The sequence below is a fragment of the Amblyomma americanum genome, chromosome 5 (assembly GCF_052857255.1).
Source record: "Amblyomma americanum isolate KBUSLIRL-KWMA chromosome 5, ASM5285725v1, whole genome shotgun sequence".
NCBI classification, from domain to species: domain Eukaryota; kingdom Metazoa; phylum Arthropoda; class Arachnida; order Ixodida; family Ixodidae; genus Amblyomma; species Amblyomma americanum.
In genome coordinates, this window is record NC_135501.1 from 110,091,710 (window position 1) to 110,115,159 (window position 23,450).

General features: G+C 48.3%; 1 protein-coding gene across 1 annotated transcript in view; it reads right to left on the reverse strand.

The window, feature by feature from the left end:
* Positions 1-3,721: 3,721 nt before the first annotated feature.
* The window catches only part of LOC144134104 (uncharacterized), a 51,573-nt gene continuing 31,844 nt past the window's right edge, over positions 3,722-23,450 (reverse strand). The window contains exons 9-10 of the mRNA XM_077667088.1: positions 5,490-5,618; positions 3,722-4,280 (exon numbers count right to left, since the gene is read on the reverse strand). Coding sequence (XP_077523214.1) covers positions 4,107-4,280; positions 5,490-5,618 — 303 coding nt within the window. The 3' untranslated portion in view covers positions 3,722-4,106. The remainder of the gene's footprint in view (positions 4,281-5,489; positions 5,619-23,450) is intronic.

Sequence of the window (23,450 nt, forward strand, 5' to 3'; positions counted from 1 at the left end):
CAATTAGTACTTAGTAATAAATTATTATGAATTAATTACTAATTTATTAGCGATAATTCACGCAGGCAGCAATAGTAGCAGCCAAAGTCGCGCAGAAACGCTTTCGCCTCACGCAGTTTAGGTCGTCAAATCGCCCCTCGAATTTTTTGAGAGGCTTTATAAAGGTGTCAGCTTTTTCAGGATCGCTAGTGAAGTTGCGTTTTCACACTGAAATCAGATGTACGCGTTAGAAGACGAGGAGGTCAATGCCATTACCAATGTTTATCAGCAAGAGCAGCCGAGGAGTTCTACACTGGTCTATTCAGTAGCCGAAACAATAAGGGCGACAGTGAGAGAGGGTACATTACAGAGTGGTTGTACATCTCCTCGGTAATGAGAAGGTAGAAATCAGATCATGAAAATCAGTTGACACCGTATCTGTCGAAGAACGTTGGGTTAATTCTGCTAGACATACCGACCCTGCATGCGCAATGCCGCATGACATCGAGCGCACCGGCATCTTGCAAGAACGCCATCAGTTTAATCAATAGGAACGAGGACTTTATCAAACCCGCGAAACTGGCTCTGTCTCCTTTTTTCTGTCATATTATTGCTGTTTCCCTCTACTGTCATTCTGTAAATAAGTATGCTATCCCGTTTTGCCTCGCCCACGAGCAATTTCCGTTAGTGACTCAAAGATGCTTATGGTAACTCTAAATGCTTAGTCATGTCTCCCTATGAATGACACTGTATCCAGTAACCTTGGCATGTGTACATATTTAAATATTTTTCCCATTCAGCACCCTTATGGCATACAGCTAATTGCATGCAAAGTATTTGCTAAGGTAATCGCTAATAGAACCTAGAGAACCTCAGGCTTCAACGAAGCTCAGGAGCAGGCTGTCTTTCATAAAGTCTATTCGACACTACATCGTATTTAAATTACTAATCAGGTGATAGACAAATGCGCAGAGTAAAACTGACCCCTCTATATAGCCTTCATAGGTAATGACAGAGCACTCGACTCAATCGAAACCGGAGCAACCATGCAGGCATTTCGAAATCTGGATAGAAAAGAGGCAAAGTCTATGTGCTGTAAGATATAACGGCTGCATACCAACTAATGTCCTCCATAGAGAAAGTAGCCAAATCCAAGTAAAGAACGGTGTCAAGCAGGCGGACACTATCTCTCCATTGGCTTTAACCGCGTTCACCACTAAGTTGCGTGCGTTAAGAACCGCTGGGGATAAGAGTTAATGGAGAATACCAAATTAATCTGCGATTCGCTGATGACATTGCAATGCTAACACAGGGAATGGGTGGCAAAGCATGATTATACATAAACAGACAAATCAGAATAGAAGATCTTAAAATTAATATGCAGAAAACTGTACAGTAGTACTCAACAGTCTCGGAACGAAACAAGTTTACGAGAGGTACCCAGGCACCGAAAATTCTAAGGCAATACGTCTACTGAGGGCAGGTAGCGACCATTGATCAGGACCACTAGAGCGAGATCACAGAACCATATAAATCGGGTGGAACGCATTTGTCACGCAGGTTTGATCATAAATGGCAGTTTACCAGTATTATAGATTCTCTATCGGACCGTTACTCGCCTGTGGGGAAGAAACGTGGAGGATTGAGAAAGGTCTAAACTTAAGACAACACAGCGAGGTATGCAAAGAAAAGTTATGTTTAACGTTAAGAGAGGAAGTCGGCAGATTGCATCAAGGAGTGAACCCAAGGAATGACATTAACGCCGAAATCAAGAAGAACTGGGCATGCAGGTCATGTCATGCGAAAACAAGATAGCCGATGGTCGTTGAGTGTAACGGACTGAATTCTAAGAGAAGGCAAGCGTAGCAGGAGTGGAAGGACTTCATTTCGGCAGATAAAGTTGAGAAGCCTGCGGGGATGATCTGGCTGCAGCTGGCACAGGAAATGGTAAATTAGAGAGGTACAGGTGAGGCCTCCGTCCTGCAGTGCGCATAGTCAGGCTGATGATGATGATGACAGCTATGAGGAGGGCACTAGGCAGCGCTGAGGTTGACAGAGAGGTGATTACTGCGTTAGCAAAACTTTCAACGCTTTTTCAGGAGCCCTCCTTGTTAAATGGTGGACTGAGAAGCCAAGGAAGTGAACCGGACCTGCGGTTTCATCATGTTCAAGCAACCCCACGTAGCAGTCGAGCAGTGGACAATGCACCATATCTGTGAGTGCTGTGGTTCGCAAAAACAGCGTGCTGCATTCATTCGGTAACTAGTCATTGTTAAAAACAAGCTTATGGCCTAGCATCGTGTGCCTAGCATCGACGTCTGCGCTCGCTGGATGTCTTCGGCAGCTCGAGGAGCATGCTCCAATACTACTGATAAATAGGGGACGAGGTGTGTGTACTGTGGTGTCGGAAACGGCGTTATTTAGCAGACACTAAACCCTCAAAAAGTTGATAAGCGAACGCCCTACCCGTCCTCTTATTCGCGATTGTGCTGGCAGCGCTAACCGGTTTTGGGAGCCGCATTCACGAATGCGCGCTGCTTCTCGGTCACCGATACCATGGGGCGTATCGTGCTTCAACTCAGCCGCTGTTTTGCGGTAATCTGAGCATGCTAAACGGAGTCGGTTTTACAGCAGCGGACTTTAGGCGATGGCTGGAATGTGCCCCTTGTCGTGGGGCACGAAAAATTTGTGCTTGGTGCGGTATACGTCTCAAGCAGTTCCGCTCAATCCGTTCGTCCAACTCTCCCATAGTTTAGTTATACGGTACGAGCTGGACGAATTCGATTTGTGTGTGTGCGTGCGTGTGCGTGCGTGTGCGTGCGCGTGCGCGCGTGTCGGTGTGTGGTGGTGGTGGAAACATTTATTGCCAGATAACGAGGGGGGCAATGAGCCTGTGTGTGTGTGTGTGTGTGTGTGTGTGTGTGTTGTGTGTTGTGTGTTGTGTGTGTGTGTGTGTGTGTGTGTGTGTGTGTGTGTGTGTGTGTGTGTGTGTGTGTGTGTGTGTGTGTGTGTGTGTGTGTGTGTGTGTGTGTGTGTGTGTGTGTGTGTGTGTGTGTGTGTGTGTGTGTGTGTGTGTGTGTGTGTGTGTGTGTGTGTGTGTGTGTGTGTGTGTGTGTGTGTGTGTGTGTGTGTGTGTGTGTGTGTGTGTGTGTGTGTGTGTGTGTGTGTGTGTGTGTGTGTGTGTGTGTGTGTGTGTGTGTGTGTGTGTGTGTGTGTGTGTGTGTGTGTGTGTGTGTGTGTGTGTGTGTGTGTGTGTGTGTGTGTGTGTGTGTGTGTGTGTGGGCGCGCGCGCGCGCGCGCGCGCATTGAGGTGCTCTCCTTTCCCACTATAAGCGAACATTTCACAAGGATATTGATTCACAACTGATTTCACTAGGCTTTTAACTTATTTAACCGTTGCTTGGCATCCAAGCTCAGAGACCATGTACGGTCATATCCGAGGGCCCCCCACACACGCATCTGCGGTCTAATGCCACAAGGTATTACTTGCCGTGAGATTTGCTACTCTGTCCTGGCTTGCCAAACCTGATTTGTGGAACGTTAGCGGGCATTGCAACTCAGTGCGGAGTGCAGTCGCCGTCCAGCGATTGTGAAGATCAAAAAGCAAAGGACCTCTATACTAAAGAAGGAAGAAACCGATTGAATTACGCGCGCAAAAAAATCCAATTTTATTTTTTACACGAGGATTTCAGTGGAAGCGCGAGGATTAGTGTGGAATTCTTCATGAAGCAATGGATCCGTTTCGTTATGTCTGCTTACTGCGACATAAACATGTAAAAACAAACACAAATAAACATCGCAATGGCGGGAAATATCTTTACATTACTACATCTCTGTTGAATACATAAAACATAATCGCATGCACAGCTATGGCTGACGATTTTAACATAACAGGCACCTTAAGCAATGTCATGCTACCGCTACCGTTACTGTAGTACCGGGAGGCTGCCCATCGCCAGTTCACCCGCGCCACCAAGGCGATTTTTCCATGCGCACTGACGGCGCGCCGGCTCCCGGTACTCCGGTAACGGTAACGGTAACATGGTACACGCTGTACTAAAAGAATCATATGTTCCATAATAAAAGAGAATAGCTGATTCCACTCGTACATGCTTAGCGAAGGCAGGTCACTCTAACTCAACGCGGCGGTGTCTTCTAATTATGTTTTTGACGTGGGCGACAAATGGCGGATGTGACGTGGTTTCGCTTTGTGAGCAGCGCCCCCGTAAGTCGTCCTTATCGACGTAGTTCAGCGACCAGCCGAAGTTCTTGCGCTCGACCATGTCGAACACGCGGTCCATCTGCGGGAAATGCACCCTGTGGTTAAGACTTTCTCGCAAAAGGTAAAATGCACAAGACAGCGGGAAGGGCAGGCACAGAAACCAGTCAAGCCTGATGTGAGCACTTGATCCTGAGGAACTCTCACATAGTCATAGGCGCTTAGTTGCGTCATACTTATAGCATTAAGCGACTGAGAGAGCTTGGGACAGTGGAGAAAGTGGGAGCGGGCTGGCCATAGTTGGTGATTTCATCCCTGAAGCGTGTCTCATTTGCGGCTGCGCTTGTAGCGCTCGCACTGTTTTGTAGCAAGAAAGGGGGGAGAAGACTGGGAGTGCTTTCTCTTGAAATATGCGGCGCGCTTGATGGTGCATAAACCCGGTCGAGCCTAAGAGGAATATGGAGAGGAGATAAGAGTTCTCGAAGAGCTTAGCCCGTAAAAAACGCAAGTTGCGCCCGAGTGCCTCTGTAGGGGTGTAGTCCTGATATGAATCTGCATTATGTTTGAGCTTCTGCTACGTTGGATTTCGAAAATTGATTTATTCGCAGCGGTTACATCAAAAATGCTATCAGCGCTTGCACTGCTGCACGGGTTTCTTTTTCAGTAAGTACTTTTTTTTTACTTCTTATAGGGAACATGGCAAACTTAAAGATGGAAATTTCTGCCGGCCCCACGTCGTTTATTCCTGGTATGTGTATCACCAAGTCGGACACCCTTTCCGGCACTGGTTTTGACTTCTTTCAGCTAGCCTTAAAGTAGTCATAATCTGCATCACTAGTGCAGCAGGCAGCGTAAGAACTGGCATCGTTGGCTAAGCACGGAGGCCGTGTGAAGTGTGAGACATTTTAATATCCTTGGGTAGTCGAGAGATCGAGTTATAAACAGCGGCTTAGAGAGGGCGATAGAAGGAAGGAAGGAAGGAAGGAAGGAAGGAAGGAAGGAAGGAAGGAAGGAAGGAAGGAAGGAAGGAAGGAAGGAAGGAAGGAAGGAAGGAAGGAAGGAAGGAAGGAAGGAAGGAAGGAAGGAAGGAAGGAAGGAAGGAAGGAAGGGAGGAAGCAGGGAGGCAAGAGAGGGAGGGAGGGAGGGAAGGAGGGTGGGGAGGAGGAGAGGGAGGTAGGCAGGCAGGCATCGAAACAAAAACAAGCAGCCCCAGCGAATTAGCAGAGCGAACTTCTCCCCACGATCGAAATTGTAAGGCGAAGTCAATAAGAAGAGGAGAGGTGGAGCTTACCTTCATTTCCATTGTGGTGTGGTTCTCGTACAAAATCAGGGGCTGAAATTGGATGCTCTGCGGCTTGAGCATCATGACGAGGTCTTTGTCGACATACTCTACTGTATGTAGTTCTTTTCCTTGGCACGTCTGGAAGCAGGACAAAGGCAGCTGTTCTGAATTCACACCGCATTGAAGAGAAAAACTAAATGAGCACGCTCATTATAATCATCAGCAGTTCAGCTGCGCCAACTTCAGCACAAAGGTCCCTCTATGCTTATATCGATGTTACTTCTCCCTGCGCCAGCAGCAACTACCTTACCAGCATGTTTCCCAGTCTTTTGTACCAAACTGATTGTGTGCCTTCTTCGATGTTTACCGGATACTCGATACCCCCTGTTTAATCAGAACGAGTTAGGTGTTGACGCATTTCGATTGGGGGGTTTAAACGTCCACAAGTGACTTAGGCTATCAGACACGCCATAGAGGAGGCCTCCCGAATGATATAGAACACGTGAGGTTCATTACCTTCCGCTTTCACTGCACTCTGCAGGGACGTGTTTGTATTTCGTGTCTATCGAAATACGGCTGATGCAACCGGGATCGAACACGCAGCCTTTGGAGCAGCACCCGAACGCCAAACCACTGAGCCACCGTGGCGGGCTCTATGCAATAGTCTCTGCATAGGACTACGTGCCCGATGAATTTCAATTTCTCTTGATTGATTGCAGCCAGGACATCACCATCTCGTGCTTGTAAGCTAACCGCACTTGCTTCCGTTCTTTCACGTAATGCTGCCTCCTCTAATTTTTTTCTGCTACTTAATTGGCCCGAAATATGGATTCTATCATTTTCATCATGTTTGCAAATTTGTACCCGTGCGTGAGAACCACCAAGATACAAGAATTACATACAATCCGCTTTATTAGTCACGAACTGTGGCCAATTACTGCACGGCAGCCGCGAGAGAGCACAAATCGCAGAGGAACAGAAACATTGCAGGGTTGTTTGTCGAAACCTGACAGCACCCGCAAAATGCACTCAGTCCTCTTACTTTTCTGCTATTTCTATTAATCTCATGATCTGGATCTGCGTTCTTTATTCTCATAATAATTTCGCGAACCATCCGACGCTCAGCACACTATGTATCCTGAGAATAAGAGACTGTAAATTGATAGTGAAGCTTTTTCAGCTTTCGTTGTTTAAGATTCGGTTTCCAACTATCACTACCGCGTGAAGGGTGAGTACCGGTCTGGTGACATGTAAAAGAACATGGCGATATAACTGTTGCTTCGTGGTTTTTACTTTGGCCTGAACACTAACAACATCGAATGAATAAGAGCACGACAGCATAGGTGTGTGTGTATGCGCCGCATGACCTTTGACATCACAACTACCTTTGTGCTGTTGAAACCGAAACAACACCGGAGAAAGTTGCCATTTTGTAGTATTTACATGACATAGCGAGTTCGAAGAATGGGGGGGACGTGAAACCTCGTCACATTAATACGAAAATCCAAGCAATCATATTGCCGCCTGTTGTTGCCAGTGGCAATAACTGACTTTGAAGAAGATGTAGTGCTCGCGCATTAGCATAACGACAGCCATCATATGATTCTCTAGCCTTTTGCCGGGTATTAAAATACGCATGGCTAGACCACGACGTACAGTATAAAAACAGAATAATTTAAGGAACCAGTACAGCCTCTAATGCCAAATAAACAATGAGAAACCGCAAGAGAAAAACATATTCGAAGAATTTACCCGTCTTCATTTCTGGTAAAATCGCGGTACAGCAAAAAACGGCGTAGCACACGATGAAAGTGAAAACGGGAAAATGTCATTCTCAGTCGGTGCTTTTAATTAGCGATTTCGTTTTGCGAAATTGTATAGTATACTGTTGCTGCCTTGCGCTATTTCTTGCTGCCGTTGATTGTTCATTCTCACAATAGGCTATACGACAACTCACCACTCTAGGTCGTAAATTAGGAGAACGGTATGTAAAAAATAAAAAAAACCGGATCGCACTTAAGTCTGCGCAACAGCACAAACGCCAAGGCCTCTTCCTTGCCTCATTCTACCTTCATTTTTCATTTCCGTACTTTTTGTTTGTTTGTTTTTGCTTTTACTACGCGGCAGCATATACAGCTCGTTCGGTCAAAACACCGTAGACTTCGTAGTAGTATTATTAGTTGTAGGTGTCGGCACCGCACATCGGAAATGTTCCCTTACGGCGCGGTTCGGGTGTCGACCGAGATACGTGAGGCAAGTGTCACTTCCTTTCCTTAAAACCAATGTTCATTTCATTTTTCTTCTCTTACCGGCACCCATGCGTTTGCCCTTCATCGAAACGCTGCCGCCGCAGTCAGGTTCGAACCCGGGAACTCAGGGCACTCGGATAAAGATCCGGAGTTCCGAGTTCGAACCCGACCGCAGCGGAAGCGTTTCGATGAAGGCGAATGCATAGGCGTCCGTCTGCTGTGCGATGTCAGTGCACGTTAATGATCCCCAGGTTGTCGAAATTATTCCGGAGCCCTCCACTACGGCACCTCTTCCTTTCCTTTTTGACTCCTCCTTTATCCCTTCCCTTATGGCGCGGTTCAGGTGTCCGCCGAGATGTGAGACAGATACTGCGCCATTTCCTTTCCCCAAAAACCAATTTTCATTTTTTTCTTATTGCGCGGTCAAGGTGTCCACCGAGATATGTGAGACAGGCGTCATTTCCTTTCCGTAAATTGTCCAACTCGCCCTTCGGAACGGGCAATGGCGTTCAGTGGACCCCTTAGCAACGCTGCAAGACGCTGTTGCGTCCCGAACTCAAAGACGAAGCTTATGCGTCCTCCTATTTTTATTTTTTCCTTTGTTTTTATTAAAGCGATACCTTTGCTAGTCTATGTCGGCGGTTTCGTGCCATCAAAACGTGTCCGCAGCCACTGTGCAGAACTAGAAAGAGCAAACGTCTTAAAAGTGAATGCGGCGCAAAAAAAAGTTATCGACGATCGGTTGAATAGTTAATTACCAGAGCCAAAATTCTGCAAAAAGTTGCCGTAGACAAGGCAAAGAGGCGCCAGATTTCAAACACCAAAATTGTTGTACCACGTGACTGGAACTGTTGGTGTAGCAAACGCCCGGCGCCAAATTTGAAAGTTTAAAACGAAGCATGGTGCGAATTAGACGAATTACCCAAATTCTCAGACAGATATGGGCAATAGAGGAAAATAGGAGGATATAGAGGCGACGAGTACTGAGGATGGTGGTGAAAAGCATTTATTTATCTATATATACAGAGAGGTGCTCGGGGAGAGGCCTCTAATGTCTCTTGCCCTTACAATATAAGGCCGAGTCCCTCATTCCGGAACCCCGTTGGTCCTGACCGGTGCGCAGGTCGGCCGAACCAGGGCCTGTTGGGCCGATAGTTCCTCGCAGCCGAGCAGAGCCGCCTCCCAGGCCTCTCGAGTAGGGTAAGGGGTGGTGGGGGGCGAGAAGGATTTTGTCTGCATGCCCAAACCATGTGCAAGGTGTCGGCCACCTCCCCACAGAATGAGCAGCGGCCGTCGAAAGAAGAATGAAAGTGCTTGAGAACCGCCGGGCACAGCTGGGTGTTTATAAAGAGCCTAAGAAGAGTTCGTTTGCAAGCTTAACCCAGTCCCTTCATAGGAACCGGGTAGCGCCGGTTTTCGGCACGATAGTGCTCCGTAATATGTTCAAAAAAAGAAGAGGGCTGTGATCTGGATTAAGGTCATCCCAAGAAACTCCTGGTGCCCGGTAAGTGAGTGCGCAGGCTGCCTCATGGGCGGCTTCGTTAGCCTTGCCTTGCATGCCTTGGTACATGCCTTTCATGCCTTGGGGGACCTATATGATTGTGCAATGAGTTGGATCGCAGTCGCGAGTACTGTGATGAAGAAGAGTGATCCACCTAACTCAAAGTTACGACAGGCTCCGCGACAGTCTGTGAGGATGAATTTCAAATCCGGATGGGAGGCTGCGAGGGCCATCGTTCCTCCTCCGCATGAGCTGAGCTGGGCGCTCTGAACGAGAGGCCATCCACCAGTTTTCCCTCGTGCATGACTGCAGCCGTGTACCATGCCCCCAGGAGTGGTAGGGGCCTGCAATGTCGATATAAAAGAGGTGTTCTTTGAGCCTTAGTGGCGGTGCAAGGCATCCGCCGCTCCTGGCGCCGCCCATTATGGTCCTCCTGGTTAATTTAGTCGGAAGGGGTCGAACGTAGAGGGCACGTCTCCACAGCTGGGGCACTCGAACCCGTTCCATCATATGGTAGTCATGGTTGACATGTAACCGATCCAAGAGGCGGCGATCGGACACTGTCTGGGCGAGAGGCGTGTATTGGTTAACGAGATGCGCCTCGCGAAGTTCCCGATATGTGTCCACCGTCCCCAACGCCAGAAGCAGCGCGTTGGAAGAGGAGATCGGGAGATCGAGGGTTCTCTTGAAACTTTTGCGTAGTACAGCCTCCAAGCAATCTTCCTGATGTTTTAGTAAGCGTAGATAAGGAGTCGAGTACAGTACTCGAATAGTTACGAAGGCATGGGCAAGCCGCACCGCATCCGTACTTGGCAACCCTTCTCGCTAGTTGGTAACGCGGCGAACCATTCGGCCCACCTGTTTGCCGACTTTGCGGAGTTTGGCAAGGGTTGTATCTGCCCTGCGATGCTGATGAATGATGAGACCAAGTATTCGGAGCTTCTGCGCTTCACGGATGGGGCTGCTGGCGAGCGAAAGCTTAACTGAGATTTTACATTTCGGAGAATGTCGATTATTCACAAATTCAAACTTGGACGGGGAGCACTGGACGCCGGAGTACGTAGCATAGTCGTCTACTATGTCCGCCGCTGCTTGCAGGCATTCCTCCATCTCTCTTTTCTTTCCCGTAGCAGCCCAGATGGCATGCAGTGCATGCTGAACACCGTCGACAACCGCTAGCTGTGCCGTGAGGTGCATCATGACAATAATTAAGAGAAGCGGAGAAAACACATTGCCATGTGGAGTGCCCCGCATTCCCATCTCAAGCGGACCGTACTCGGTCTCTTGAATGGGTATATAGGCCAAGCGGTCTGTTAAGAAATGTTTGATGTAGTTGAATGTACAAGAACCGCGGTTGGTCTCGCTAAGACGTTTTAAGACGTGTCTCGCTAAGACGTGTTTAACACCGTCAAACGCGCCCTTCAGATCGAGTGCTAGGACTATCTTGTCATTGTGGGTGTGTTATGGGTTCGAGATACTCGCGATGCAGCTGTAAAAGGAAGTCTTGTGCGGACTTCCGAGGTCGGAAACCGAACAGAGTGTCCGCGAAGGTGTTCTTGCTCTCGTGATATTCGGAGAGGCGGACACGCACCATCGTTTCCAACAGTTTCCCTAATCATGTGTTTACCGGCTTCCCCGCCTTCGAGATAAAGGTTACCAGTGATGTCTTCCAATCGGGTGCCAATGAAGTGTCCCCGTTCCGAATGGTGTTGATATATTCAAGTAGGGTTTCGTATGGCCGATCGCGAAGGTTTCTCAACAGTTTGTGACCTTATCCATCCCGGTCGCCGTCCCCCTGCGCATTTTGGCAAGAGCCGCGCGAAGGTAGTGAAGCTGCAAAAGCTGATCCAGTTCCAGATTATCGCTGCCTGTATACGAACAATCCTGCCCACGCGGATCTTGATCCTGATTGAGATATTGTGTCCGTAAGGAGTTCGCTAGCTACTCTGTGTTTCCTTGAAAATTGTATATCGCGCGAGTGATGTCTTTCTGGGTTTCTGCGCGTGTTTGTGTGGGGTATATGAGACTCCTTAAAAGCCGCCAAGTGTTGCGGCTAGACATCTGTCTTGCTGCGCTGTTGCATCTATCTTACCTAGTTATTGTCGGCGAGCTGGGCAGCATACACGGCAGCTTGCTGGGTGAGGTCAGATATGCGAGTGCAGAGCTTACGATTGTGTTTCTGCCGCAGCCATCGTTTAATGAGGCTGAGGCGAGCTTCCCAGAGGTGCATCAGGTGGTTAGCCACGTCCGATGCACGCTCCGTAAGCTGGATCTGCTTTTCGTGTGAACGGAGTGTTTGCATGAGTCCGTGTGCCCAAGCGGAGTAGTCTTGCTCCACGATAGAAGTTACTGGGAGGGCCTGGCGGAAAGCATTCCAGTCGAGAGGTTTGGCTTGTGCAAGGGGGCGATGTAAGGGTCGAGTGTAAATGACAGGGTTCAGTATGCAGTGGTCGCTACCGAGGGTGTTCTCAGTGTTGATCCGCTCTGCGTATGTATCGGATGTGTTTCTTCAGGGTAAGGTCGGGGCAGGTGTCCCGAGTGACGGAATTCCCTACACGTGTCGAGTGGGCAGGGTCGGTTAGAAGAGTGATGCCCAGCATAGATAGGTTCCGCCAAGTTACGACCACGCGGCTCTTCTATGCGACAGCCTCACATGGGCCAGGGCGCGTTAAAATCGCCCAATATCATGAGGGGGTCGTGACCCGCGATCCTCAGCGCTGTGCCAAGGATGTTAGAAAAACTGATGTTTTTGAGTTTCGGGGGGCAGCAGATATTAAGGATGTGTGCGGGGCTATCTGTTCGCCGTAGAGGGAGGACAGAGACCATCACGAATATTCCAGATTTAGGTCGCGGTTAACCTCCTGTGCTGTGTAGGCGTTATTGACTAGGAGACAGGTAAACGGTTCTCGTTGAATAGTACTATATCCCGAGAGCTTGACTGCATCCCCGGTTTCTACCAACTCAAGGACTGCGGCGGAGGGATCGAGGTTGTCAATGTACGTCCTTAAGTTGGCGCGCTTGGTCCTGTCTTTGAAAACCCCGACAGTTCCACTGTACAAGTAAAAGAGCTTGCTGTTTTGCGGAAGGGGGGGGGGGGGGCTTCTTTTAGGTGGTTGGCTGGGAGGGGACGCAGCAATGTTGATTTGAAGGCAGATTGCCTTGGAGAGCCGGAAGAGGTTCCGTCACCTCCAGCGGGAGCGCTTCCGGTTCCTCCGAGAGTTCGGTTAGATCAATGGGTCGGTTGAATATTGATGGGCGGTTCGCGTCTTTGAGGGGTCCCATTCGGCCCAGAATCCGAGCGTTTGACTCTAGCCAGGTCTTAATATTGGCTTTCACGGCGGCCGTAACTGTGGCCGTGACTGCCTTGAGCAGGTTGTTTTGGATTTGGCCACAAATGGACATCTGAGTCGTGAATTGGGCGAGGGCATTTTCGAGGGCATTGAAACGCACGTCAGAGCTAGAGGGTGTCGGGTCCGCCGGCACTTCTTGCGTCGGTTCCGGAGCTACCTGGGCAGCGGGCGGCGGGGGGGGGGGGGGGGAATGGGGGGGGGGGCGAGCCGTTTCTAGCGCGTGAGTTTTGGCGTGGAGTTGATCATTTTGCGCCCGGAGAGTCTCGAGCTCGCGGTGGAGGTCCATGACGTCAGAGTTAAGGGGAGGAGGAGGAAGATTTAGGGGAGCAGAAGGTAAGGGAGTATGGGGAGGCGGAGGAGGCCCATCTCAGCTGCCTACCTTCGGCTGTGGTGTCTTCTTTCGCGCGCCAGGCGGAGGGCCCATGAGAGCAGGAAAATACCCGTTTTGGAATGCGGGGGCGCCTGGATCATGTGACGCCTTCTGATTAGTTGATCGATGAGGCTTGGGGGCACACCCGGGCAAGGCGCCCGCCTGTTGCGCTTGTGTGATTGTGCTTTGCACTATCTTGTTCCTAGGCGGGGGGACTTTCGGAGAGGTGCCAGGACGCGGTGCCACTGCACTCTGAGATTGTTTTCTATTACCGGTCGTGGTGCAGGCGTCGAAATTTGGCTTCGCAGTTTTGAGAGCCTGTAAGATGGCCGCCACCACAGACGATGCAGGAAGGTTTGAACTCGTGGGATACCAAGTTGCCATCTTCGAGGACATCGACCGTTTGGCCGCAGTGTCCGCTGCGATTGTCATGAGGGTTAAGTCCACGCGGTGATAGAAGGTGCCGCATCGGAAAAACGCGGGAATAGTCTGCTTATATTCGCGCACCACAGTCACCACACTGTTGTGCACGTAACGCGGTACTATATGCCACACGAAGGTGAAGAGGGCAATCGTCGATATCCCCAGTTTGCGGATGAAAGCTATCTCTCATCCGCGCCGCTGGACTTTAGATTTCAGGGTGGCAGAAGTCTCGTTTTATGGACCGTGATAATCCCCCTGCTAACTTCACCGTCGACTTTGGCGTGGCTGACCATCCGAATGGAGCCATTGGATGAATTAAGGGTAAATTCACGAGCAAGCGCGTTCGCCGCATTGATTACTTGAGTGGTGGAGATGATGATATCTTGGTCCCAGATGGGCCAGATAGTGTGTCCACTGAAGAGGCATTTACATAGGCTGAGAGCAAAGCACCAAGCTCGCCGTTCTGCAGGACCGTCTTCAGGGAGATCGTCCCTCTGGGCATGATGACGATAATAATAATTAATAATTGGTTTTTTGGGGAAAGGAAATGGCGCAGTATCTGTCTCATATATCGTTGGACACCTGAACCGCGCCGTAAGGGAAGGAATAAGGGAGGGAGTGAAAGAGGAAAGGAAGAAGGAGGTGCCGTAGTGGAGGGCTCCGGAATAATTTCGACCACCTGGGGATCTTTAACGTGCACTGACATCGCACAGGACACGGGCGCCTTAGCGTTTTTCCTCCATAAAAACGCAGCCGCCGCGGAGGAAAAACGCTAAGGCGCCCGTGTGCTGTGCGATGTCAGTGCACGTTAAAGATCCCCAGGTGGTCGTGAAATGTTCTTTGCGGAGTCAAGGCATAGCGGAGGGCCACCATTTCGTCGATACCACTGTTTGAGAGAGCTGATGTATTCGGATGCACAGAAACAGCAGCAGTCACGGATTATCCGTTGACCGCCGAGGTGTTCAGGCATTTCTGGCGTTTACGAAGTACGACTAACGAGAAAAGACTTTCGTCCAATATCTCCTGCGTCTCAGTGGAAGTTTCAGACAGAGGCAGGACGCCTTCGACGACTTCTGTCCATGCCATCGTCTCGGGATCGTACCAGCGGCGACCGGCAGCCGCCATGGCGTCCGCAAATAACGCTGGAGACAGGCTACTTGGCTTTAGGCCTAGCTGGAGCTACCACAGGGTGAAGACATAAATGGCGCTAAAAGGCCCAAAAACTGGCCCACCTGGTCGAGAGCGGTATCTTTGGGTGCCGGAAGATGTTATCCGTCTAGCAGAAGCAAACTTTCTGCGGTCGTATGGAGTTTTTCGGTAATCCGGACGAAAATCGCCGGAGCCGAAATGAGGCGCATCCGTTCGAGACGCGCGGCCAACGCCGAGGAGGTGTCGAAACTTTCGCATTACTCCAAACCGGGCTAACGCAGTGATCTAGATTTTTCTGAGTGCTTGATTTTTATTTTATTTATATATTGATCACTTTTTGTTTTTGTTTTATTTTCTGCTTTATTTCGTTACATATATGTTGCAAAGGGCACAGTCAAACTTGGGAGTCGCAGAGGTCGCGCGACTGTTTTGGTCGAAAAGCGACAGTCGCGGGCCAGTCGCTCGCTGCTCGATTTTGCAGCCTCGCGACTGCGAGTCGCAAACCGCTTAACCAATCAGCGAGCGAGCCGAGCTTTCGGCAACGACGCCGCTTGCGGGTGCGCCGAGCTGCCGTAGTCGTCACTAAGCCTAGCCGGTTTCACATCGATGCCACAGCTGAGGACGTTTCGCAACTGACCAGCGCTGTAACCAAGATGCTACTTTTGTTACGGCTTTATTGTGAACCCCGTCTTACGATAATATATAAATATGCTCGATTTCCGCGACGCCTTCAGCAGCGGAGAAACAGACGCCAAGCGATCGAGCCGTTTTGGGCAACAGCAGCAAGGCGGCTATGAGAAGAAATCTTGTATCCAGCAGCTCGGTATTGGCCAACGACCCTCAAAAGTGATTCATTTTTGAATATCGACTTCCCAGAGCATGGTATGAACGCGAACAAACAGCATACTAACGCATTTTTCTGATGCTAGCGGCCGGCATCCAGGCTGGCTGGCAGGCCGCTTGTACAGCCCCGGTGCACATTGCCGCTATACCTTCCTCTCCTCTCAGGTCGTCGAAGCCAGTTGCTAATATCGAGTGACCAGAATACTTTCTAGGGCCAAGCGCGAGCGCAGGAGACGCGGCCAAAGCAGACGAAACTCTCGAAAGCGCGCGAACGGCGTCATTCCCAAGAGTTCTCATTCAAAACAAGAATCGAACGAGAAGGCGACCCGCAGGTCGCCTCTGCAAGTTTGGACATCGGTGTTTTCGAACTGCGGTGTAGTCGCAGGCGACTGCTGGTCGCGCGACCCCTGCGACACTCAAGTGTGAATGGGCCCTAAGAAGAAAAATGTCGCCTAATCAACCTTTACATTTTTGTTTGATTTACCTCTACGCTTATCACTGACAGTTCGTGCGGACAACTTCCGCTTACTCCTTCCGTCAATGCCAGTCATGAGCCAAGAAAGGCTTTCGCCCTATCTTGAAAGAAGTTAGGACGGCGCTAAGACGACAAAGACAAAGAGGCACGAACACAACAGGACGGGCGCCAACTTGCAACTGAAGTTTATTGCACCAAACCCCTACATTTTATGCATCAACTGAGCCGTATCACAACAAGCTTATCACACAACAAAACGCAATTTCTTCAATAGTCAGAACATCGGAAGTAGGCGCTACTTTTACAGACCAGAGACGCCTTCTGCACTATCCACTTGATAACAGCATTATTCTTACTTTATAAGTCCCCAGATTAAATGATTGCGCAACCCACATGAAAGCAATTGATCATCCAAATGATACACACACGCTTGGGCAAGGAAACCAGCGCGCAAACTCAACAATCGTGATTTAACACAAAGAGTGAAAATGAAAGAATGACCAACAACAAACGCGGAAAATTTGGTGGACATGAAAACTTAAACCTTCGGGGGAACCTCCCAGCGTCAATGTACTATAATTATCGTCAAAAATTAAAAACCTTTGAGAAAACCCTCAGCGTCAAAGTGCTACAATATTGGTTTCTACACAAACGTCTTTTCGGTCGATAAAACACATCGATGAAAAACAATGTATGCAGAAAACTTGCAAACGTTGAAACCTAAAGACAGCCTTCGAGAAACGCCACCTCAGCGTCACTAATTGAAATGGACGGCCTACTAACACATGCGCTTCCCGCTTTCTTAATAAAAAATGCCTCCACAACTTCTCGCTCAAATCTGTGTTTACCGCTCTTCAAAAAAGTTGTTTTGCTCAGATCCGGACTACACCCCTTGCACGTCTTGCAGTGATCTGCAAGGAAACTTCCATGATGTTGGCGCACATTCCGCAAGTGTTCACTGGCACGTTCATTAAAACAGCGACCGGTTTGCCCTATGTAAACTAAACCGCAGCTTAGAGGAATCTGATATACAACTTGTGATCTGCATTTCGTGAACAGTTTTTGATGTTTAATAGGGCAAACCGGTCGTTTCTTATCCGGTTTTGACATTGTGCAAATCTTTGACAACTTTGATGGGGCCGAGAACACAACCTGCACCTGATGTTTGCTTGCGACTTTTTTTATACCATGGGACACCTTATGCATGTACGGAATCACAGGGACCAATTTTTTTGCTTCCGGAAGTTTCTCATCACAAGGCCGCTTGAATTTCTGGATTAACGTTTCAGAAACAGCCAAAATCAAATGGGGCGGGTAACCCGCTTCGTGCAACCTCTGAATTTGGGCGCCAAAGCTCATAGACATCGTGTGATGGCACGACTTTCTTAAGGCATTCTGAAGGGAATTAGCGATTATTGCTCTTTTTACAAGTTTAGAATGAGCACTATCAAACGGTAACAGCCCTTTCTTAGATCTGGGATTGTACGCCCAGCATAGGTGATCCTCCATAAAAACCAATCTAACGTCTAAAAACTGCAGTTCGCGATTCACTGGTAACTGCCACGTGAACTTGAGGCCCTGGCTGTTACTGGTGAAGACTGATAACACACTTCCTGCCGCCGAAGCTACATCGGACTCATGAACATTCTTCATGATAACCAAAAAATCGTCCACGTATCTAAAAATAGATACTACACGTGGATCTCTAAGTTGAACTTTGATTTGATTCCCAACAGCTGACAAGAAAATATCACAGAGTACAGGTGCCACTGAAGACCCTATGCATACACCTTTTTTCTGGACAAAGAAGCTACCTTCAAATGAAATGGCTGTCGAGTCTAAGTAGAATTGTAACAAAGCTACAAAACTATCACTGCTAATGCCAGCTGCATTTTGAAACTGAACTTCACCTGTTGTGATGATCTTATCTCTGACCGCGCTTAGAAGTCCATGATGAGGAACAGAGTAATATAAATCTTCAATATCGATGGAGAAACCCATGTACTCGAGGGAGGGCAAAACGTCCAGTTGCTGCACGACATACGAGGAACTACGAACCACCTCCTCGTATGTCGTGCAGCAACTGGACGTTTTGCCCTCCCTCGAGTACATGGGTTTCTCCATCGATATTGAAGATTTATATTACTCTGTTCCTCATCATGGACTTCTAAGCGCGGTCAGAGATAAGATCATCACAACAGGTGAAGTTCAGTTTCAAAATGCAGCTGGCATTAGCAGTGATAGTTTTGTAGCTTTGTTACAATTCTACTTAGACTCGACAGCCATTTCATTTGAAGGTAGCTTCTTTGTCCAGAAAAAAGGTGTATGCATAGGGTCTTCAGTGGCACCTGTACTCTGTGATATTTTCTTGTCAGCTGTTGGGAATCAAATCAAAGTTCAACTTAGAGATCCACGTGTAGTATCTATTTTTAGATACGTGGACGATTTTTTGGTTATCATGAAGAATGTTCATGAGTCCGATGTAGCTTCGGCGGCAGGAAGTGTGTTATCAGTCTTCACCAGTAACAGCCAGGGCCTCAAGTTCACGTGGGAGTTACCAGTGAATCGCGAACTGCAGTTTTTAGACGTTAGATTGGTTTTTATGGAGGATCACCTATGCTGGGCGTACAATCCCAGATCTAAGAAAGGGCTGTTACCGTTTGATAGTGCTCATTCTAAACTTGTAAAAAGAGCAATAATCGCTAATTCCCTTCAGAATGCCTTAAGAAAGTCGTGCCATCACACGATGTCTATGAGCTTTGGCGCCCAAATTCAGAGGTTGCACGAAGCGGGTTACCCGCCCCATTTGATTTTGGCTGTTTCTGAAACGTTAATCCAGAAATTCAAGCGGCCTTGTGATGAGAAACTTCCGGAAGCAAAAAAATTGGTCCCTGTGATTCCGTACATGCATAAGGTGTCCCATGGTATAAAAAAAGTCGCAAGCAAACATCAGGTGCAGGTTGTGTTCTCGGCCCCATCAAAGTTGTCAAAGATTTGCACAATGTCAAAACCGGATAAGAAACGACCGGTTTGCCCTATTAAACATCAAAAACTGTTCACGAAATGCAGATCACAAGTTGTATATCAGATTCCTCTAAGCTGCGGTTTAGTTTACATAGGGCAAACCGGTCGCTGTTTTAATGAACGTGCCAGTGAACACTTGCGGAATGTGCGCCAACATCATGGAAGTTTCCTTGCAGATCACTGCAAGACGTGCAAGGGGTGTAGTCCGGATCTGAGCAAAACAACTTTTTTGAAGAGCGGTAAACACAGATTTGAGCGAGAAGTTGTGGAGGCATTTTTTATTAAGAAAGCGGGAAGCGCATGTGTTAGTAGGCCGTCCATTTCAATTAGTGACGCTGAGGTGGCGTTTCTCGAAGGCTGTCTTTAGGTTTCAACGTTTGCAAGTTTTCTGCATACATTGTTTTTCATCGATGTGTTTTATCGACCGAAAAGACGTTTGTGTAGAAACCAATATTGTAGCACTTTGACGCTGAGGGTTTTCTCAAAGGTTTTTAATTTTTGACGATAATTATAGTACATTGACGCTGGGAGGTTCCCCCGAAGGTTTAAGTTTTCATGTCCACCAAATTTTCCGCGTTTGTTGTTGGTCATTCTTTCATTTTCACTCTTTGTGTTAAATCACGATTGTTGAGTTTGCGCGCTGGTTTCCTTGCCCAAGCGTGTGTGTATCATTTGGATGATCAATTGCTTTCATGTGGGTTGCGCAATCATTTAATCTGGGGACTTATAAAGTAAGAATAATGCTGTTATCAAGTGGATAGTGCAGAAGGCGTCTCTGGTCTGTAAAAGTAGCGCCTACTTCCGATGTTCTGACTATTGAAGAAATTGCATTTTGTTGTGTGATAAGCTTGTTGTGATACGGCTCAGTTGATGCATAAAATGTAGGGGTTTGGTGCAATAAACTTCAGTTGCAAGTTGGCGCCCGTCCTGTTGTGTTCGTGCCTCTTTGTCTTTGTCGTCTTAGCGCCGTCCTAACTTCTTTCAAGATATGAACCAACTAGCCCAAATCAAAGTACTTCTTTCGCCCTAATAAACGTAAAAAAAAGTGCCGTGTAACAGACATATTGGCCTCCAATTCTTGGCAGTAATACAGAAGGCGTAGATCGTGCCCATCACTTCACTAACTTTGGGAAGCGTAACTATGCTCTGTCAGTCATAGCTTGACAAGCACCACCGGGCGGGCAACGTCCTATGATGTTGCGCCCAGTGCAGGAAATCTCAAGCAACATCATTTATAAAGAAACACAACGTAACAATACAGCATAAAGGAGAAACAATAATTCCCTGAGACGAAACGCCAACCCATGGGAAAACGAAATAAATCAATCAAGCAGAGACTGCAGCAGAAGCCAGGGCCCTCTTGGAGACACCCGAAAGGCGGAATCTAAAAAACAGCGGAGAAAAAGGCCACTGAGATCACGGCGCTCTTAATTGGAAGTGACACTGAGAGGAGCCACGCGGTCAACAGCAAACCGCGCTTCTGGTCTACAGTTCAGGAACGCGAACGGTTCCTGTCCCGAATGAATGAATGAAAAATTTTATTTCCAAGGAGTATTCTCGTGGCGTAGGTGGGTCCCTCAGTCCAGGGCCCCAGTGGCCTTTGCAGTCTTGCGAGCCCTGTCGATCAGCTTGAGCTGTTCTTCCGGCTTCGAACAAGACAGCGCAACCTCCCACTGCTACGGTGTTGGTGTGTTGCTTATTGGCGCTGCTTGCGTGTTCTGACAGGCCCATGTAACGTGATAAAGCGTTCAGTGGTCCCCGCTTGGCGGGCATTTGCTGTCATATGTTCAAGGATAGATTTTGCTTAGTAAACTGAGCTTCGGGTATGTATTAGTCTGTAGTTGTCTCCAGTCAACTGACTGCTCTCTACTAAGGTTTTTGTGGAAGGGGGAAGGTCCTCCTGAGGGCTCGTTGGTGTTCCATACCGTCTAGCGACTGCGTCTAGTTCCCTTTCGGTGGGCGCCTCCCGGTGGGCGTATGCTCAGGCGTTGGCGTCCGCGCGTTGGTTCCCTTTGACAGCCTCATTGCCTGGTGTACACGCGATGAAGTACCTCGTAAATGCTATTGTCCTCGTCTTGAATATGCAGATGCCCGCAGTGGATATGCGTCCGCTGCTGTACCTCCTGCACACTTCATGCGAGTCTGTATTTATGTGTGCATGGGGCCTCCTCGCCCTGGTGGGTGACGGCGAGTGCCATTGCTGCTTCCTCAGCCTCAAAGATGATGTTGGTTTTGATCGAAACGCAGTTGATTTCTCTGAGCTGGTGATCCACGACGCTGGCTGCAGAGCCGTATCGTTCTCTGTATGTGGTTACATCAACGTATAATTCCTTTTTTTTTTCCGGCGAGGCTTCTTTCGTGGGCTTCCGATCATGCCTTTCTCCTCGCCTTGTGTACATCTGGATGCATGTTTCTCGGAATCGGGCTGACTTCAATGATCCTCCTGAATACATTCGGTACGCTCGCTGTACTTTTGATTACTCTGAAAGCAGCCCCTATGCCCAATAAACGCAACGCGTTTATGCCCGTTCGGGACAGCATGAGTCTGGTTTTATGTGCGAGAAGATGGGCCTCGATACGTTCTTGTACAGTGCTTTTTATGCCCAATTTAAGGAATTTTTCCGTCGAAGTGTTGTCAGGCAGCCCGAGGGCGCATTCGTATGCTTTCCTAGAAATTGGCTCTAATCGTTCCTTTTCTTCGTGGAGCGGTGTTTGGTAAGGGACGCTGTATATTATTCTACTGACCACGAAGGCCTGTACTAGCCTTAAATGTGCCCTCCTCCTTCATACCTCTTCTTCGAATGGTAATTCGCGCAATCATTGTTGTGATCTGTGCTTTGGTATTTGCGAGCAGTCTGATTGTGCTACCTAACAACCGTTACTCTGTATCCACATGGCAAGGATCTTAACTTTCGATACTTCTGGAATCTTCGTTTCCCCTATGTAAACGGTAATTGAGTTTTACAGTTCATACCCTCTTCTGTACACTCTGAGCACGTCGCATTTTTCAGGGGAGCATGCAGGTTCGCAGTGTTGGGCGTAAGCGATGACCGTGTCTCCTGCCCGCTGAAGAAGGTCTTGTTTTTCTCATCGGTTCCACATGTCACCCAGAATGTGATATCGTCTGCGTATAGATGGCATGTCTTATTCCTTCAATTTCTTCGAGCTTCCTTGTTAAGCTCCTATGTTTTTAACAATGTTGATAACAATGGTGACATCTATGTTTTTAACAATGTTAAAAACATAGGAGATATCACAGAGCCTTGCGGTGTTCCTTTTTTGAGGGTGATGAGCGTGTCAGCCCAGATACCTCCTATTCCAATGGTAGCGGATCTGTTGCTGTGGAGGGCTTTTACATAGCTGTATAATCTCTGCCCGCAACCAAGTGCTAAGCCTCTCAAGCACAGTCCTGTGACTGACGTTGTCGAAGGCCGCTTTAAGATCTAGAGCGAGCAAGATGTTTTTTCCATATTTTGGAACAGTATTGAGCACCTCTTCGTTGATCTGCAGGAGAACGTCTCGTGCTAACAGGTATTTTCGAAATCCAAACATAGTGTGCTGCAGGAGTTCGTTGTCTTCAATGCGGGTCTGCAACATCTGATGAACACCTCTCTTGTATAATTTTCCCTAGCATAGAGTAAACGATACGGGTCCAAGATTTTTCAGGTTTGGAGTCCTTCCAGACTGCGCAATTATTAATATTTCCTCATGTCTCCAGTAGTTCTGGATGGACCCCTGTTCCCATTGTTTGTTGACAAATTCCAGGAATCTTTTGACTGAATGGTCATCTAGGTTCCTTATCGTGGCGTTAATGATGCCATCCTTCATTGGAGTTGTGTTCCTTGTGGCGGGCATCACAGCCTATCTGAATTCTTCTATGGTAAGGGGTTCGTTCAGAGCAGGATTCGCTTCGTCCGTGCATGCCAAACGGCTGTATGCGCGTGTCACTTTACCGATATAGAGCTGCTTGATGTTCTCTAGCATTTCCTTGTTGGTGCCTTGGAATTGGTGCGTGATCCTTTCGGTCGACCTACGTGTTTCGGATTTTGTCTTGATTGGGTCTATGAGAACCCTTAGCAAGGCCCATGTCTTTCTTTGCCCAACCTAGTGTCCCCTACAGCTTGTTGCATTTTTGGTCCCAGTCGCGCCTCGAGAGCTTCATCGCATATTCCTCGGCTTGTCTGCTGACCTTGGCGATCTTAAGCTTGATCTGCCTGTTATGTTTTTGCCTTTTAAATCTTCTTAGCAGCCCTTGTCTGGCATCCCAAAGGCGTAAGAGATGTTTATCCACCTCGGGTGTGTTGGTAGTGAGGGTGACCTCTCGGGTTTGTTTTTGCCTGTCTGTCTTCATCCTTGCGACCAAGCATTCAACGTCCATGATATCAGTGTCTTGTTACAGCCGCCATGGCAGTTGTAAACTCCTGTCACCCTATAGTTGCCGTCTGAGCTTCATTTGTTTGCGGGTTTGAGTTGTTCCAGTCTGTTCGCTGCGCCTTTAGTTCTTCTGTGAGATCGTTAAGTTTTTCTCTCAGCTTGGCGTTTTCTGCTCTGAGCGTCTGAACTGTTTGTCTTAACTTCTTAACTTG